At 46.3% G+C, this 18,356-nt stretch overlaps 1 protein-coding gene and 1 long non-coding RNA gene across 6 annotated transcripts in view; one reads left to right on the top strand and one right to left on the bottom strand.

Moving 5' to 3' along the window:
* STARD8 (StAR related lipid transfer domain containing 8) overlaps positions 1-18,356 on the top strand; it is a 116,366-nt gene that overhangs the window by 89,310 nt on the left and 8,700 nt on the right. For 3 of the 4 annotated variants that reach the window (XM_006274731.4, XM_006274732.4, XM_019487878.2), the window contains 5 exons: positions 616-687; positions 4,697-4,778; positions 11,699-11,762; positions 14,446-15,902; positions 17,838-18,008. In XM_006274731.4, coding sequence (XP_006274793.1) covers positions 616-687; positions 4,697-4,778; positions 11,699-11,762; positions 14,446-15,902; positions 17,838-18,008 — 1,846 coding nt within the window. Of the gene's footprint in view, positions 1-615; positions 688-4,696; positions 4,779-11,698; positions 11,763-14,445; positions 15,903-17,837; positions 18,009-18,356 lie in introns of those variants that run through there. The other variant, XM_019487879.1, reaches the window with a different exon arrangement.
* LOC109283258 (uncharacterized) lies at positions 682-9,480 on the bottom strand. 2 transcript variants are annotated; one of them, XR_009463982.1, is made up of 3 exons: positions 9,100-9,353; positions 8,053-8,191; positions 682-1,577 (listed from the first exon to the last, which is right to left on the bottom strand). It is a non-coding gene; the product is annotated as an uncharacterized LOC109283258 (long non-coding RNA). The 2 variants fall into 2 exon arrangements; XR_009463981.1 differs by lacking the exon at positions 682-1,577 and adding an exon at positions 5,225-5,610 and having other exon boundaries at positions 9,100-9,480.

The raw sequence follows: 18,356 nt of genomic DNA, 5'->3' as shown, positions 1-18,356 counted from the left end.
GCCCTAAGGTCTGATTCTTAGAGCTGCTGTAGAACTTGGGGGCTGTGGGTGCCTAGAGGTGTTGAAGATCAGGTCATCAGGCATACTTCAGCGCAGGGGTCTGGGGCAGGTCCCTCGTGGTATAACTACAGTGACCCTGATTCTACCGCCTTTGTGAAATAGCACCGTATTCTATGCTAGTGCCACTGATTCTAGTAGAGAGGGAGAAACTGCACTTCTGCCACTCAGAATTGCCACAAAGCAGCTTTGGCCCCAGTTTCCCCTCACCACTGCTCTTACTCCATGTAAAGTTAACAAAGGCTAGGATCCGTAAAAGTGCTGTCTGGGTTGTGCTCTTAAAGCTCTTGATGTGGACTCTAGCTAACCAACAAGAGGCTAACCGTTGCTTTTGGAGTGATTGCTACCAAAAGGGATACATAGGTTTTAAACAGCCCATTTTATGGAGATACCATCGACTTTGGCTTATGTGATTTAAAAATGGTTTCATGGCCACAAGTAGTGATCCGAACGTGTGTGGAGAGAACCAGCATCTCGTGTACAGCGCTGCTTTTTGGAGTTAATGCAATGTCTCTGGATGCTTGAGAGTCTCAAACTAATTAATTTGCTTTGTTTCAGAAATCGAGGCCAAGGAGGCTTGTGACTGGCTGCGGGCAGCAGGATTTCCTCAGTATGCACAGCTTTATGAAGGTAAGGCTGCCTCTGCTGTATTCTTAGGGGGTAGCAATGGGAGGAGTGTTAATTTGCTCATCTCCTCTTTCACTTCCTGCCATCCAGGTCTTTGCTAGTGAATTCCTGAGCTTTCTCCAGCTGGGAGAAGTCCTGAGACGGCTCTTAACTTTCAAGAAGAGAGGGCAAGCCCTTTTCCTCTTTTGGGCCAGTACTTGAGGCAGGATAATGGGCTCCAAAGGCAAATGCCCAGGTATCAGCTGTGGGTGACTGTAAAGACAGACAAACAAGAGAATTCAGAGGAGCCTCCTGTTAGTATAGAGCAGTGGATCTTAACCTTTTTCGTACCAAGGCCCATTTGTAAACATCAGTGGCCAGTCCCACCCCCCCAGTGTGTGGGGCAGGGGGTGGGTGTGTAGGGTACACAGGGCCCCAACCTCATTTAAAAGAGAATCCATTTTTTAAAGTTTGTTTGCGACCCTTTCATACATTCTTGTGACCCACTTTTGGGTTGTGACCCACAGGTTGAGAAACACTGATATAGAGGATGACTCCTGTGTAGCTAGATTCAGAGTAGCTGGTAGCTGAAGCTTAGAGATGTGTGAATAACAGAGATTCAGGAGGGTCTTCGCAGTGGCTGCTCAACTGTTTTTGTCAGGGGGTCACTGGCTGATTATGTGCTCTGACCCAGGATGACATTGTGCTAGGTTGCTCTGGTAGGGTTTCAGGTGACAAGACTCGGATGCAGAGAGCCAAATTTGATTGTGTGGTCTTGTTCAGACCATGGGGATACATTCCAGGCCTTCCCACCATGAAGGTTTCAGGAATTTTTGCCTTGTGTGTGTGGTTCTTTCCTCTGTGTCTTTGGATGCAGGTGGTCACTGCAGGTTTTTCAAAGCACTCAGGCCAGTCTGGAAAGAAAAGGGGACAGAGAGGGCAATTCACTAATTGTTTGATTGTACATTACAACTTTAAACCTTCCAACATGACAGAGGTCTGGAGAGCTGGTCCCACTATTGTCCTTTCAGCATTCCTGAACCTCTCCCCTTCAAGCAGTACTGCTAGAAAGCTCACAAGATGCCTGGCCAGGCCAGAGAAAGACCAGTCTGAATAGATAATGTTGTCTCCAAGTATTTTAATTAGTGTTTTCTGGAGGCAGTGACACATGTACAGCTAACTTTGGTGTAGCACAGGAGTGGGAATGAATATTTTTCCTCTCTGTACTTAGTTGTCCTTGGTGGCAGTGTCCTGCCCCCGCTCACTAGTTAGTAGCAAGATTTGTGTACTCTCCAAGCATGCAGCAGATCATTGCTTGAAACTGGTCACATCACTTTATTGTGGGGTCCCTGAAGGGAAGCACGTATGAAGAGAGAATGGCTGGATACGTCCAACAGACTTGCTTCTCACACACCCAGTTCACAAATTAATCCTTGCAAAGCCTGTCTCCTTACTTTGTTTACCTTAGAGATGGTGGAGGCCACTGGTCCCCCTGTAGGTGGCCTGTGTTGAATAATTGCAATTTAGCATAAGCTAGTTTAGGGAAGGAGGAGGCTAGAACAATAGCTGGAAGCTTAGCCTTTAGGCAGTGTGCAAAGCCAGCTGTTGTTCAGTTTAGACACTTCCACTCATCTCCTCCAAGCATGTTATGCATACAAAATGCCACCTCACTGATAGCTTCCTAGGCTTCTTGTTTGTTCCTAGTTTCTATTTTAAGGGTGACCCCTTTGTGTATCCCAGTGCAGAGACTGGCCAGATTTCTATAGGTGAGGTCCATATCCAGTTCCTTTGGGTTGCTCCTCAGCCATACAAAGGGAGACAAATATCTGGTTCTAGATACTGAAAAATAAAACCCTGTCCCAACTTAGGCTTTGTTAAACCAGTCCCTTTCTCCTACTGCCTCATTCTGTTTTGCAGCCTGTACGTCACAGCTTCAGTTTCAGCTAGGCTTTTGCACTCATAGGAGATAGGTAAAGTACAACCACGTATGTAGTTTCTCAAGCACAGCTACCTTAAAAAGGGATGAGAAAAGAGCAGAGGGACCTTGCCATACAGAATGCATCCGCCTGGGTGGTGCTTAGCACCCATCATGCAGTATTTTTGGAAGATCCTAAGAGAGATGGAGAAGCAGTGATAGTTGCCTTTAAAGATACCACTACTCTAAGCATGTGCTAACTTCATTCCCTCCCCCAGCAACTGCCTGGAAGCCAGCAAGTGCGTCTGCTATCTGAGACTGACTCATGTCTTTTGAGTCAGTGCTGGGGCAGATTGGGTGATACTGTTAGGGCTGCTGTCTTGTCCACATCCCATACCACTTCCTTGACTCAGGATGGGTTAGGGAAGGAGGACTGTCTGAGAAGGGTATCGCAACACAGTAAGTGCTGTCTCCCAATCTTGTTCTCCTCTCTTTTTTCCTTCCTTTGGGAGAGAGATGAGGATTCTTCATTTGAACCAGAGCCGTGGGCACACTGAGTGCTATTGAGAGATGCAGACCAGCTATGCTCAGCCCAGGGCCCTTAGATGCCAGAGTTGGCTGCAGAGGAAGTCCCGATGCATCAGTTTGGTGCCATGGCCGCTGGTTTTAGACAGTTTTGCTCCCCTTATGAAGTTAGAGTTTTGAGCCTTGCTGTGGATGTGTAGGTAGGGCAGTTTCAGAGGTGGGATTCTGCTGTCTGGTGTGCACAGGCTAAGCTCTTAAAATGGCTTGTTCACTACAGGGACTGATAAGCTTAACAGAGAGTCTTTGGCATGGCATTGCCTTCCCCCAGGCTGCCCCTGTCCACATCATGGGTCTCTGACACCTGTATGGAGCTCTGCTAGCAGATGTTCTGAGCAAAAATTTTTTCTCTCGCTGCTGAAAGGAGTATGTGATTTAGCAGCTAGAGCTCATGATTGGGGCAGTTTAAAAAAATGTAAAGCATTTTCCCCAGAGATGCAGGACATGGCAGGGTTACTTCCCCTTGGAACATTTACTCTGTAGGGAGGAAACTGCCTGTCTGAGAATGAGCAGGTGAGATAGGAAGCTCCTGAGTAATGGGGTTGGCATTTCTCAGTAGTCTTTGCTTTTGTCTCCGGTATTCCCATCCATTGTCCTGTATACCTTGTTTTTCCCTTTCCAGCACCATCTCTTTGTCTAACCCATATTTCCAGTCTCTGCATTTCTCCTGTGCTCATCATCATGACACTGAGGCCCCAGCTAGTGCCTGCTCATCTTTCTCCTGTCTGCCTTCTGTCCATCTTCTCTGGTTGTCCTCTGGAAGGTGCCAAAATGTGAGGCAGCTGATCATCTTTCTAGTGGAGGACAGTGGGCAGAGGATATGGCTAACCCTTTCACTTTTCTTTTGGAGCATGTATTTTGAACACTCTGCCTTGGAAACTCCCAAGGCAGGTTGGGGCTATTCGTAGAGTAGTTGCATATTGCATCCGACCCACTGGGAAGGATACCACTGCTTCCCTCTCCCACTCTTTGATCCCAGGGAAGCAAGTATTTTGCAGGTGTTCTCCTGGGATAGGTGCTCCATGTGGTAATGTGATGCATTGTAGATGTATTGCCCCAGCTTTAATGGCATTTTTCAGCCCTTGGGGTGTATCTCCCAACACAGTGGAGTACCACATACCTGAATGAGCTGGTTTGGGTATGCAACAAACCTGGTTTTCTGCCCACCGTAGTGCACCCTGCTATTTATCAGAGCTAAATAGTCTGGACAGGGTGTCATGCTAATTTAGCAGTACTGTTCCAAGTACCTTTGCTGGCTTGTCCAGAAGTAGTTCTGGTAGCCCTCTGCAGCACTTGGCTGTGCCATAGAGACATATCCTTCTTTATACTGCAAGTTGTTGGAGTTTAAAAGGCCTCCAACCTTCTTCTGCTCTACTTGTCTTTCATTCTTCCCCCTTCTCTTCTTTCTCCATATCTGTCCTCCTCCTCTTTCTCTCCACACTTGTCTTCTCCCCCAAATCCCCACTTTGTCTTCTGTTGGAGTTGGTGATTCACAAGCTGAGACTCTAATCTACCTCCTGCTCTTCTCTTCCTCAGCCTCGCTGTTCCCTATTGATATCACCTCTGTGAAGACTGACCACAGCTTTTTGGACGAGGACTCCCTCACATCTCTGTGCAGGTAAAGATCCCCTCAACGCAAAATAAGTGCTACAAAGAATAGAGGAACAGTGAGGACCCCTCAGGCATTAGTCTTCCTGGTCGCCTGTACTACATTGTGCCTAACCAGGAACGTCAAGTTGAGCAAAACTCCCTAACAAAGGAGTAACAAATAATAGAGGCAACACAATCTAATGAATTAGGTATGAGGCTAGAAAGGAGAGGGAGGGGGATCAGGGGACTTCAGTTATCACTCTGTCCCTGATGCTGATCCCCTCTAGTCATGCCTTACTCTTTCAGTATTGTTTTCTTCACCTGCACAACATAGGGTTGGGATGCACTGTTCCACTGGATGGGTAATGTCTTTGTTTTCTTTAGATGGAAGACACTAGAGGAAAAACAGAATTCTTGTACAGTAGAAGCATCTTGTAAAAAACTTTCTTTATAGGTTTATTTTTTTTAATGTTCTGCCTGTGGACTCCCAGTTCCTTATGACTCTATTTAGAAATGAAACAAGTACTACGCACTTGAAGTCTGTGCATTGACAGTCTTGTCAAGTTGGGCATCATGCCCTTAATAGTAAGATTCAAAGTTCAAGTTGGGATTTGTACCTTAGAAAATGGCACATCTCTGAATTTTATTGGATCTGTTGTATCTTCTGTAGTGTTTTCAGAATCAGGCTTCTCTTGTTATGCTCCCAGGTCTTCTCATGGCTTCTTGCTTTCTAGTCAACTCACCTTCCCATTCTGGCCACATGTACAGAGGCGAGGAGAAATCATGTAGATCTCAGCTGAGGTGGGGTACGTGAGGGAGTTAAACATCTCAGCTTCTCCTAAAAGGTTTCACTTGGATTGCTGTTTAGAAATATGGAAAGATTCAGTGAAAGAACTTAGGTTTTTTTTCTGAACTAGCTTCCCATTCTCCACTGTTTATTGTTAGTTTCTGTGTGGTATCCCCTCACGCCACATGGGGTACGGAGGAAAATGAATAGTTCTTCACTGTGGCATATTTTGTATTGATTTAGATATATTAATGGGGCTTAGTTATATCTTGCACAATTGAAAAGTGCTTAAGAAATCACATCTTCAAGCTATAGAAAAGACATTTTGTTTATTTGCATTCAGCACAGACAGAGACTCCATCTGTGTGCAGCATTTCACCTGGCTGACTCGTGTGTGTCGCATGTGAATGAAAGTAAATGTGCATTGAACGAGGTACTAAGGTAAAATGCCAGATTCCTGCCAGTTATCCTCTTGAGTAGTTTGTCAGGAATTGAATTCTCTCGCAGCAATCCTGCAGGGGCAAGTTTGTTTGCTGCAGCTGATTCTACTCTGGTGGATTTAGTCTATACTAGTGATGGATCCCTTTTGTTTCATGGACTATACAGTTTTCTGGATGCTTCAACTAAGGAGGTTTTTCATAAGAAGTGATTGGCCTGAGAGACATTGGACTCCTTCATATGAATGCATGGGAATAGTAACTACATAGTACTTCACTGGAAAGCATCTCTCTCTTTATATCATGAGGGCTGAAAATGGCACCAATCTATGCAATGCATATATTTTTGATAGAGGATCTGTCCTGGTATTTAAGCAGTAGTCTTTCTTAGTACTGTTTTCATGACCAAGGCCAAATACTTAATGGAAAGGGCTGTCAAATCCCTTGTATCTGACTCCTCTGTTCTTAGTCAAATTTCAAATTGCAAATGATTTAGGAGTCTCAGCTCCCTTGTTTTATATTCCAATATCCTTCCTCATAGCTATGTCCCTGCACTGTCCTCATAGATGAGAGCTTGCATGGGTATTTATGAACAGGACCCTTTTTTCTCTCTCTAACTGGTGCAACACCTGCAACAGAAGCCGTATAGAAGCATAACTGCTGTTTTCTTTAATTACCATGCTGAGGCTGTTCTAATGGAGATGTCTGCATTCTCTGTTACAGTTCTCTCGGGTAGATAAGAACTGCTTCACCCTGTACCTCTCCTTGGTCTAGTTTTGGGGAAGAGCGGGAGGGTGCTGTGGAAAGGTTTTTGAAGCTCCTGGGTTCCAATCTGTTTCTGTTAGAGCTTTTATGTTTCTTTGCTTCCACATGTGTTAGTGTTTGGGTGGCTTGTGTTGTTTTGGGGTTGTTTCGCCGTGCTAACCTAGAACAGGTTCTTTCTGCCTGCTCAGGTGATTGCTCGCAATAGTCTGCGTCATTGCCCGTGCCTTTGGAAAGAGTGTGCACGGTGGGTGGCATAAATGGAGCCGCGGCTCTCGGATAGGAATGCCTTGGGCTGACTTTCCAAAGCCATCATGTAATCTCTGGGGTACACAAGGCAGCCGCGTGCAGCATTTAGCTGATTAGAAGGTCAAAAAAGGAAATTTAGTATGCAGCTCTTCCAAGAAAACAAAATCCCATACACACATTTTCTCCCCTGCTAGTATACACATGCCTGCTCACTCTTTGTTTCATCTCTTTCATTCTGCCAAAAGTCTGTGAATATAATCCCTTTGCTTCTGAATTTCTCCAGCCAGCAAGGGACAAAGTAGAAGGCTGTTTGACTTCTTTCCAGATGGGTGACAGGCTGGGCATGCAGCTGGCCTTGCAGCTGCCTGTTCTGCATAAGGCCACTTCTTGCGCTTCTACCTAAGTCCCTTTGCCATCCTGGATAGAAGCTGTTGTGGAAAATCTTCCTTCTTCACCACAGGAATCATTATGGTCTTATGAATGCAGGGTCTTTCTTAGTCCTTCAGTACTGCAGACCTCCCATTATTAGACTACTGGTTTCTGTTCAGTTGCTGGAATCTCTTTGAAACCTTCACTCTGAGTTTAGCCAGCTTTTGGGACCTTCAGATGAAGATTAGCTTGAGCCCTATGATAAATATAGACTTTTAGTTCTGTTTTTATCTTTGCTGTGTAAAAGCGGCTTTCCTTTCACAACCGGGTAACTAATGACATTTCTTATCTTGCTTTACCATCCTAGTGTCTCCTGGTGGAGATGAGGTGCTATAATTTTTACACTGAGGTAGCTAGGTGAGTTAACACTGTATTTCCCACCTAGCTACCTCAAAATAAAAATTACAGAGCCTTGTCTCCCCTCCTTAGGTGTTTAAGCAGGATAGCTTATGCGTATTAGTCATCTGATAGTAAAAAGGCACCTTTTTGGAAATGCAGACATAGTCTTTGCACCCTGGAGCAAGCCTTGTATAGTGTGTATTATATTAGCATTTGCAAAGGCATTTGGTTTGTACAAGTTAATTAACAATGTATTAACTTAAGTAAAATTGAAACCACAAACTCTAGACTAGACATACCTGGAGGGGCAAGGTCTAGTAGTCTCAAGTTGGTGGTGGCAGTCTAGTTCTGACTCTGTCACTGACTCCTGCAGGGCAATTGGCTGAGTCACCTCATGCCTCTGAGCCTTCATTTCCCCAGGTAGGTCAGATTTTGTGCCTGCAAAACTTGCACACATTAACCCCCATCAGAATCTCTGGCTTTGTTTCATACACTGCTCATTTGCAGGTTCAGTCCTGCATTCATGCACATGCAAACAGACTGATTCATAACTTCTCTGAAACCCATTCAGGAGACCACTTTGAAACTATAAGCGTGTAATGTCCATCAGATTTGTATACCTAACCACTTCCTGCAGGGAGCCCTGAGACCTTTCCCAGATAGTTTCATAGCCATTTGCCTTTTCCTTAGGATCTCAGCAAACAGGGAGGAAATGGGTGTCTCCAACAGAGTTCAGCACAGATTTAATTAAATTAATGCTGAGGATTTGCCTTCCCACCTGGTGGGATCTCTCTCTACCTCCCTGCTTGTACACTGTCCATTATATTACTAGCTTCCTCAGGGAAACTGTTATTAAATTGCCCAGAATCTAAACAATGAGTTAAGTGAACGAGGCTTAATCCTCTGTCAGCTAAATGTCAAAGCAGTTTAGTTGACTGCCCTGAGTGACTTAATAACAGGCAAGTAGGTCATGCGCCTCATGCCCAAAGCCAGCTTTTTTCCTCCCCCACTGTAGAGCATTTCATTAAACACCCTCAGTGGGGAGGCAGATCATTCCTGTTTCCTTTTGCCTCCTGCTGCCACTTTTTCTTCCCATTTCTTTTAGAAAAATCAAGGATTTTTTTTTCCCCTTCAGAATGTTTTGCTGGCGAAAGGCACTGGGTTTGCAATCATAGACATGCGTGGACGTTTAGTACCCCAGGGACAACTAGCAGCAGTGCACCTTGCACCGCCGCTGCTTGTCTCCGGGGGACGCCTGTGCTACGTGTGCTCTGGCGCATGGTAAGTTACCCCAGGGGTGGCAGGGGAGACTGGGGCCAGCACTAGGCTGGTCCCAGCAGCCTTACCTGTGATCCGGGGGACCTCCCGGGGTTGCAGCAGTGGCAATTCTGCTGCAAGGAGCCTGGCTGGCAGCTGCAGCGTGGTTCCAGGCAGCCCAGCTCCTCCTTTGAGCAGCGTGTGCTGCCCGTCCATGTGCTGCTCTGCTTTTTTTCTCTGTGGGCTTTTTGAACCCTGGATATTCAGGGGTCAAAAACTCCCTCCACGCTGCTCCCTTGCAGCGCGGAGAACAATTGAGTGTGTGGTATGTGGCACTGTAGATGTGTCTGCGGTGCCACATACCACACAGCCGCGCTTGTCTGGATGCAGCCCAAGGGGTTAAAGTCCTCTCTGTTTTATCACTAGGGAGGTACATCCTGGGCTGTGACAGAGCAGTTTTCGCCAGTGCTCTGGAGGGACCACTTCTAGGGTCAGTCTCTTGGGTCAGGAATGGGCAGTCTCTAGGATTTCTCTGTCAAGGCACCTCCTGGAAGCCAGTCAGGATGGTTTGTCTCTGCCCCTTTCTCTCTCATGCTGGTTTGTACATGTAGTTTTGTGCACAGGCAGAGACTGATTGGATTTCTGTATTACCTTTCAATGAGCTGCCCTTTGTTTCATTTAGGTTGTTTCCTGCAGCTCTGTAAACCGAGCCAGCAAACCGCAGTGTATTCCCCAGTGTACCACTCAAACGAGCTCCCATGCACAAAGGCACAGACATAACTCATGGACCCTGGGTCTTACACACCAACAGCCAAGCCCTTTCACACCAGAGGGAGCAGATAGGCTCTGAGCCACTAATTGATGCAGGCCAGTTTTGTAGCTCTTTCTGAGGTTTATGGGAATGTGCCCAGGAACCTTGGAAAGCAAGAAAATTACCTGGGATCCCATTGTCAGGTCACCAAGGGGGTGGAGCAAGCAGGCTGCACAATGTAACTGGAAAGAAGCACTCTGTTCATGCTTAGGATGCAAGCGCTGGTGAAAGGGAAGATGAGGTCTTGGCACTGGATAGAGCCCAACCTGACGTGGGCAGGAGCTGTTCAGGCTCCCTCCCTCAGCTGTTCCAGAGCCTTGCTGTCCTGACAGACTGCAGTTCCCCTTTTATGTTGCAGATTGTAGCTGGCCTGGTCTGCCAGTTCACTGGAATCCCTGGTCTGCAGCAGCTCTTGATGTATGTAGTATTGTGCGTCTGAACACATTTTCATTTCACCTCTTTCCCGGCCTGTACCTACCTGTCTAAAAGAGGACCTGCACAGCTCTGCTGTTGCATCTTAATTCTGAACTGTAGCATCCTCTGCTGTTACAGTCCTTCACTCAACCCAGTCACTGCACATCAGTCTTACTTCTGGGCTCACTCTGCTTTCCAGTCCTGGGTTCCTGGATCCCAGACAGATTAATCACCTCAGGCCTGAACTACAGCCTTCCTATCTACACAGTTATGCCAATGTGCTTTCATTCTAACGTGAAACCCGCTGTCTCCCATCAGACTTGCAGCCTATAGACCTCATCCCTGCTCCAGTCTCCTTACCTCTCCAGTCCTGGCATTTCTGTCAGTCATGATGAACACATTCAGGTATAGACTGAAGATGATTTGAAGTCAGGCCACTAACCTCAAATGATCTTAAAATGCACTGTGTAACTAAATCAAATCCTACTAATTTAATTAGTTCAGTGGCATTTATACCATTCCTGCTGCTGGCTCCTCTCATTTACACTCTGAAAATCTCAGGGCTTGGCGATGTATTTGGAGAGGGCCATCTTGATAGATAGATAGATAGATAGATAGATAGATAGATAGATAGATAGATAGATAGATAGATAGATAGATAGATAGATAATTTTTTTTAAGAGATGGATTGGTTTCTTGAGAGGAAAAGGGTAATTTTGTATTTAAGATGTATAACCCCTTCAGTACCAAGGTGAGTTGAATGCACTCCTCCGGCACAACCTGAAGTGCCCAGTCCAGGCTGACAGTCTGTGGAGAACAGCTGCTGAGGACACAGTTACATTCCAACATGAGTGAATGGGGCTGACTTGTGTCCGTGGAGAGAAACTTCAAAAAGCAGAGGAAGTGGCTTGTGGAACCTGTGGCAAATGGGATTTGGAAGGTAGTCTCAGGCCATGTACGACTCAGTCATGTGCTGGGGTGCTGTGTGTGGTCGGAGGTAGGTCTTTGAAGGGGTGCTGTTCCCTAATTAGAGCACACATAGGTGTAACTAGAGTAATTTCAGGTCCTTGAAATACAGAGTATCCAGAAACCTGCATCACAAAGGAGCAGGGTATTTCTCTGACTTAGATACTTGTAAAATGGCTTTGGCATGAGATGAAAGTGTTATACCACTGGCATGTCAGGGCAGTCTGAACTCCTCAGTTGGGAAGCCAAAGACACACATGCTTGTGCTTTCATTCTGTGCAAAAGGCAAATGTGAGGAGTCCATTCTTTGTTCAGCTGAGCAGGCCAGCAGGGCTGTACTCCACTGGGAGTGAGCTTTGCCTTCCCCCAATCTCCATGCTTCCATTTGATTCCCAGCTGTTTAGGGACAGGTGATGGTGCTGCCACAAGAGCCCTTTCAAAAAGCTGTAGTAGCAGGAGACCAAAAGGAGACAAATGCTTCTCTTGTTTGTTTGCAGGAGGCTGATGACCCTGAACACATGTGCCACCATGAAGCTGGAAGTCCACTGTGAGCAGAAACAGGTAAGTCATGAGGCTTCAAGGGTGCAGCAACGCCGTAGAGCTGCGAGGAGTGGGTTCTGCTCCAGTGCAGTAACAACCAAGTACGCTCCATGGCTTTTAAAGGGTGCTGCCCCTCCTCATTTCTGCCTGCTAAATTATATTAAAAAGCTGGTAAAAAAATCTTTCCTACCAAATAATACATTTCCATATAATCATGGTAGCTTCCACAAAGGTGTTATGTGATACCCAGGTGGGAGGAGAGGTGGGTCGGTCAGGAGAAAAATGTTCCATTATCACAAGTGGAAAGGGTGGTATCCAGGAGAAAATCTATTAGTGTGCATGTTGGGAACATGTGAGAACACCTGTTCTACAAGATTTTGAAGGACGTGCTTTTGCTGGCTTTTATCTGGGAGCCTTCCAGTATTGTTCTTAATGCTTCTGTTTCTCTGTTTGATACCAAATTCCTGATGGCAAATTGAGGATCTCACAGGCAGGGGAATCTTGGTGAGATCTGGGTTTCTTCCCTTTTTGTTTTGGGCATAATGCCTTCCCTTGTCAGTGGCTGGCTTGGTGTTGGGATTTCCATTTACCCTGTTTCAGTGAATTCCATATTGTTGACAACCTTGGAAAAAATGCTTTGGGTAATTTGTCTAGAGCTCACTCAAACTTGTTCTTATTCACTATAATAAGATATTTTACTGTTCCACCAGAGCTCTTCTGTAAATTTCCTGGTGATGGGAAGTTGTCTCAAAGCAGCAAGCTGGAGTAGGGGAAAGGTAGAGTCTGTCTGCAGCTGCTTTTAGATGAGCCATAATGCAGTGCCATACTGTTAAACATAAACTAGAAGGGGATTTCCTTGAGCAGATCTTTAGCAGGATGGATTAATAAAGAAACCTAGCTTTGCAGAGGAGGTTCCCTTGGGGTGAATAAAACTACCCCATATGTCTCAGACAATAAAGCACTACTATGACTATGTTGTTTACTGTGGCTATATAAGCAACATGCCCCACCTGCACTATATAGCAGCTGCAGGCTTAACACCTTGAAGCTGAAGGTCTCCACTTGTCCTGCAAAAATTGCAGGAAGGTCAGAGTTTGGGGCATTGTTCCAGTGTCCGGATCTCCAGCCCTCGACGACACAAACAACCTGAGGAAGAAAATGAGGGTGGAAAGGAGGTTTTTGGATAGCTTTGAGCTGTTTGTGCTGTAATTATTTCTGGAGTCATAAGGGAACAGTATTAAAAATAGAAATGCCAGATACAGAGATTGTTACTAAGACAGTGGTGTTCAGGGGTAAATGTAACTGATGGTTTTCTGATAGGATTTAGTAAAACAGCTGCGAGATCTTTCAGATGAAGAAGCCAACATCCAGATCACAAAGAAATATCCAGAGCTTTAGGTGGGCTGGGGGGAAACAACACTGCTATCTCAAACTCTAGTCCAAGAACGGGTTTTGGTGGCAGTTGGTTGTTCTTGCATTCTTTTTCCAAGGCATTGCACTTCACTCCACGCATACTCCTCTCCACCAGCAAAGTAGCATGGTCCCTGGTTTCCGTTCCAGCAGAGCTGCTCATGTGTTTTTCAGTTTTGGTAAAAATTTCCAGCAAGAAAAAAAAGATAGTTTTGACACTTTGGGCCCATTTGTCCCTCTTATCGACTCTGTTCTTACACTTACTTTTCTACTGTAGTGTGCCTTGCATCCTTGGTAGCTACCATTAGATTATGGACGCACATTCATCGGAGGTCCCTATACGTCTTTTAATAAGTGATAAATAATGGCTCTATTATGTACAGTGGACCAAAATCAGTATGGAACAAATGGCTTCTATGGGTACCCCTTGTTCCAAATTCCCCTCTCTGTATTTTGGAGAGGTGCTGCCAAATCAAACCCTCCCAAAATCTGCCTTGATTCCTAAAAAGTAGGTGGAGATTTAGATCCTGTAATAGCTGTGGGGCACCAGAAGTCAAATGCAGCCTGACCTCTGTGTCATTTGTTGGGTCTAGAAGGCTAGGAGCTGTTCTGTCCCAACACTTGAACTGTGACCTAGAAACACTTTTAATACAAACTAATGTATCTCAAAAGCAAATACTTCCATCTCTCCCCCTCCCACTTGGGTGCAATTACAGTGTTCTTTGTAGGACTCACTCCATTGTGTGGTAAGAAACCTTCTCTTCTAATTCTACAACCTAAAAATGTTCATACCAGGCAGGCTCGGGGACTGGCTGTGTGAAAGTGACAGTGGGAGAGAGAGGCACAACAGCAGGGCATGCAGTGCTATTACAAATATTTGAAGTCCAGACAGGACCGTGTTTTTCTCTCTACTTTCGAACCTTTTGAAGTAGCTGGAACAATCACAAAAACATTTAGAAATAGAATGGACAAAGCCCTTGGGAATTTAATATAGGGAGCAACCCCCTGCAGTAGTTTCCCAGCAGCGGACAAAACAACGAATGCTTTGTCTCTCTCCTCCAAAAAGTAACTGCGTAAAAGGTGAAATGGATTTGTTTGGTGTCCTACAGTGTCTTATATGGAGTACATTTCTCTGTTTGTGATGATGTGTTATGGCTTTTCTCTTACGTATGTAGTTATTAGTGGATCCAAGTAGCTCTGGAAAACTCACGGGGGGCATGGTTATGTTATGCTGGGTGATTCACATGGTCTGTGTTGATTCTACCTTCCTCTGTGGTTCTTATTCTCGGTGCAGAATGAAGACTCAGATGAAGATGTATGTGCCATCAGCAACCGATGGACCTTCCAGAAGGACAGTAAAAGGTGGTCCAGGATTGGCTCTGTTGAGTCCCTCTCCCACAGTTCAGAGGTGCTGATCACTGTAAAGGAGGCATCCAGCCATGAGAGTGTCCTCACAGACCTCAGCACCAATATGGAGGCTGCTTCACTCCATAGCAATACCAGCACAGGCAGTACTGGTGACACCCTCTGCAGCGTAGTCACCATGCCTGACCTGTCACCCAACCAGGACTCTGCAGTCATTACCTTCACCTCTAGTAGCCAGTCTCTAACAGACAAATCCCAAGACCAGACTGGGAGCTCCAAGGATAAGCTCAAAAAGCGGAGGTCTCGCAGCTTTCTACGGAGGATAGAGTCTTTCCGAAGAAAGAAAAAAGAGAAAACTGATTCCAGACCTAAGGAAGCCACTAGCGATGAGACAGCAACCGAACCAGAGTGTGATTCCGTGGAGGCCAACGGGGACATTATAGCTGCCAAGCCCACCTCCCCCAGACAAAGAATGTCTCCCTCCCTCCTTGACAAAAACCTGTTTCTGTCAGGAGGAGATGGGGTTGAACATGTATCAGACTTAAAAGGCAACAAAACAGGCTGTCAACTGAAAAACAGTGGGGTTGACCTGGAGCAACGTAGAAAGGTCCTGGTAAATGGCACTAGCTCATCCATTGGAGAAAGCCACCAGTGGCATCCATACAGTGACTATTTGATCCACATTCCTGCAGACCACAAGCCAGGGACTTTCCCCAAATCTCTCTCCATTGAAAGCTTGTGTCATCCGTGTGACAGGTCCTTGACCAACTGGACACCAGGGAACAAAGCAAGGGAGTTTTCAGAGTTCAGCCTGGATGACAGTAGCAGTGGCTCGGCAGACTCTCCTCAAATGAGCTCTGGGTCCCGTCGGAGGCGGAATTCATGCAGCTCCATCAGCAGCATAATGAGTGTATATGACAATGTGCCCCAAGGTGCCAGCAGCAAAGAACAGCTTGATTCCGTCTTGGAGTATGTCCTGCATTTGGTAGAGAGAGTGGACAGCTGGTATCAGGCTATCATCCCTATGCAAGACAGTGAAGCAGGGAGGAGGGAGGAGACAGACTCAGGTGGAGAAGTAGAGAGGAAGGAGAAGACAGACTTAGGCAGAGAAGCAGAGAGGAAGGTCAAGGAAGACTTAGGTGGAGAAGCAGGTAGGAAAGAGGAGACAGACTCAGATGGGGAAGCAGAGAGGAAAGAAGAGACAGACTCTGGAGAGGAGCCTGCCTTTCTGTCCGGTCTCAACTTGGAAAAGCAGTCCATGTCTGACGTTGGCACCTCCACCAGCGACTTTGGCAGTACAGGCCATTCCTTGAACGAAGCTGAGGAGATTGAGATGAGGGAGCGCAGAGATTCAGGAGTGGGAGCATCGCTCACCAGACCTTGCAGGTAGGCCAGCCAGACATATCCCTGAGCAGTGGGCTTGGGGATGACACCCTCAGATACTCCTGCTAGTGGCAGCCTGTGTTCCAGTGAATGAAAGAGATGGTCTCATTGCTGTAAGGGTGAGGTAGAGGTTCATTCTGGGGCTGATTTATCCCAGATGTGACCCCTGGCATCTCATGAGTCTCCTCTCTGGAGAGGACAGTTTTATATTAAGGATCATCAACCCTTGTGTTGCTTTGCATCCTATCTTCCTCCAGAGCTTACTTCCAAGTTCCTTCAGAAGCATCAGTGCTATTTTTGCCTAGCTTAATCTATGGAGGGTCACTGGCAAACAGTACAAGAGGCATTATTTCTACTGAGAAATCCCTTTTGCCTTAGCTATAACACCCTCTTCTGGTAACACTCCATGATTTGCTTATTACAGTAGTCCCTATTGTCACCAGAACCTGGAATAATGTTCCTTGGGCATGTAGGCTGGTGCTGGCCAAGGTGCAGGACACTGAGCTCTACCAGCTGATTATTTCACCATGGCTGAAGTGGTATGAAACTAATGAAGACACTGGTAAAAATAAAACAAAACATTTGCTTCCTGAGCATGTTCTGAACAAGAACCAGCCTGGAAGGCTTACGGCAGCCAGAGTTTGAGTCTTTGGTGCCCTCTAGAGGACCGAACAAACACAGGTGCTATTCCCGGAGGGACCCAATATTCATATCTACTGTTTGGCCTGACTGGTTTACAAGGTGGTGGCCTTAAAGTATACAGGTAGTTCAGCGTGTCACAGATAAACCTGAATTTATCCATCCAATCTTGGTTTTGCCACTTTTTTTTAAGATTATTTGTTTGGAAACCAGAAAATTAATGCTCAAGAATTTGCTCTTAAAGATGTTAGTCATATGGTTTGCCTGATTAAAAAAAAACTGGCATCCGCTCAGCTGCCCTGTTGCTTTAATTCATCAGGCCCTGCATATTTAAATAGTGGAGGGTAACTCGTCTGCTGGTGAAGAGGGTGTGGGCATTTAGCTAGGCAGTTTCCCATTACAGTCAGCTGTGACAGTCACTCACATCTCCCTGCACATAGAGATCCACCCCAACAGAGCATGGGCCTTGTCAGAGCAGAAAGGTTTGAGAAAAGTTGTGCACTATCCAGGCTGGGCAGAGCTGCTTTCTGTGGAGTGTGTTCAGCTCCATTCATTCTTCACAAAGGAAGCCTTGACTTGGGGTGTTTGTTTTCACCCTACTTTGGGATGGATCTCCATGGTGACCCACAGCCAAATTGTCATGGTACTTCCTACTTTTGGAAAAGAGTCTCCTGCCCAAAGTAAGCATGGGTTTTTGTAAATGTCCTGCAGGCTTGCATCTCTTTCACAGTAGAGACCCTCACCTAGATCCTTGCAAGTCCCTTGGGCTGGTGTGATATAAATGCCTTGATGGAGAGATAGATGATAGAGCCTAAGTACTAACATGAGACTTGTGGGAATCACGGTCTTTTCTGCATGATGAGTCAGAGTGTGGTCAGACCCTATGGCATAGTGACTTAGACTGGGGCACAGCTGGGTGGCTGGGGGGGTTCTTGGTTACCTCCAGGGTTGTATATGTGACCAAGGGAGTGTAGTTCTGTGGAACAAAAGAAAATGCAGCTAGCAAAATGCTGCGCAGCATTGGTGATCTAAGTGGAAATGCTCCCTTCATGCATAGTTTGGGATGGAGGGTTTGGGTGTGGACATGCTAACCTGCCCAACCCTTCTACTCCCGGGGGTAACTGATATTTCAGTTCACTCCTGGGCAGGGGAGAGGAGGGCACAGTGCGTGCTGACTGGGTGCCTGCCCTGGACATGTGCTCAGTACCCAGGAGCTATGGGTGGAATGGGAAGCAAGCACCTTGCACTTTAAAAACTGCCCTGGGATCCTTTGCTTCCTGACTCTGTCTTTCCTTGCAGGAAGCTGCGCTGGTACAGTTTCCAGAACTCCCAGCCCTGTTTGGATTCTGCTTCCTTGGAGATCAACTGCCAGTCATCTGCTCAGCTGAACCTGCTCCAGAAATGCTCACTGCTTCGCCTTACTGCCATCATGGAGAAGGATTCTATGTCCCAGAAACATGCCTGGACATGGTGAGCTGGTGGGGTGAATGAGGAGGTGGTAGTGGGAAGCTGGACGAGTAGGGCTAAGCATCAGGTTTCACATCTAGGCTCCCTGAAACTCCAGATTTAAACACTGGCCCCACTGACAGCCCTTCACCTTGCTGTGGCAGATGGTGAATTCCATCTGTGCCCAGGGCGACAAAGGAAGATATTTTAAATGATGGAAACCCTCTTTGTTGTATGTGAACAGTAAATGCTGTATGTGGCTTCTAGAAGAAGTTTGCACTAGGAAACTGCCATGGTGCCTTCCTTCCATCCCAGAAGGATTTGCATTTCAGGGGTGTTGGATGCATGTGGTCTGTGAAGCCCTTTGGGAGG

The sequence above is a fragment of the Alligator mississippiensis genome, chromosome 8 (assembly GCF_030867095.1).
Source record: "Alligator mississippiensis isolate rAllMis1 chromosome 8, rAllMis1, whole genome shotgun sequence".
NCBI lineage: Eukaryota > Metazoa > Chordata > Crocodylia > Alligatoridae > Alligator > Alligator mississippiensis.
Note: the sequence above shows the minus strand (reverse complement) of the source record. Positions and strands in the feature narration are given on the sequence as shown.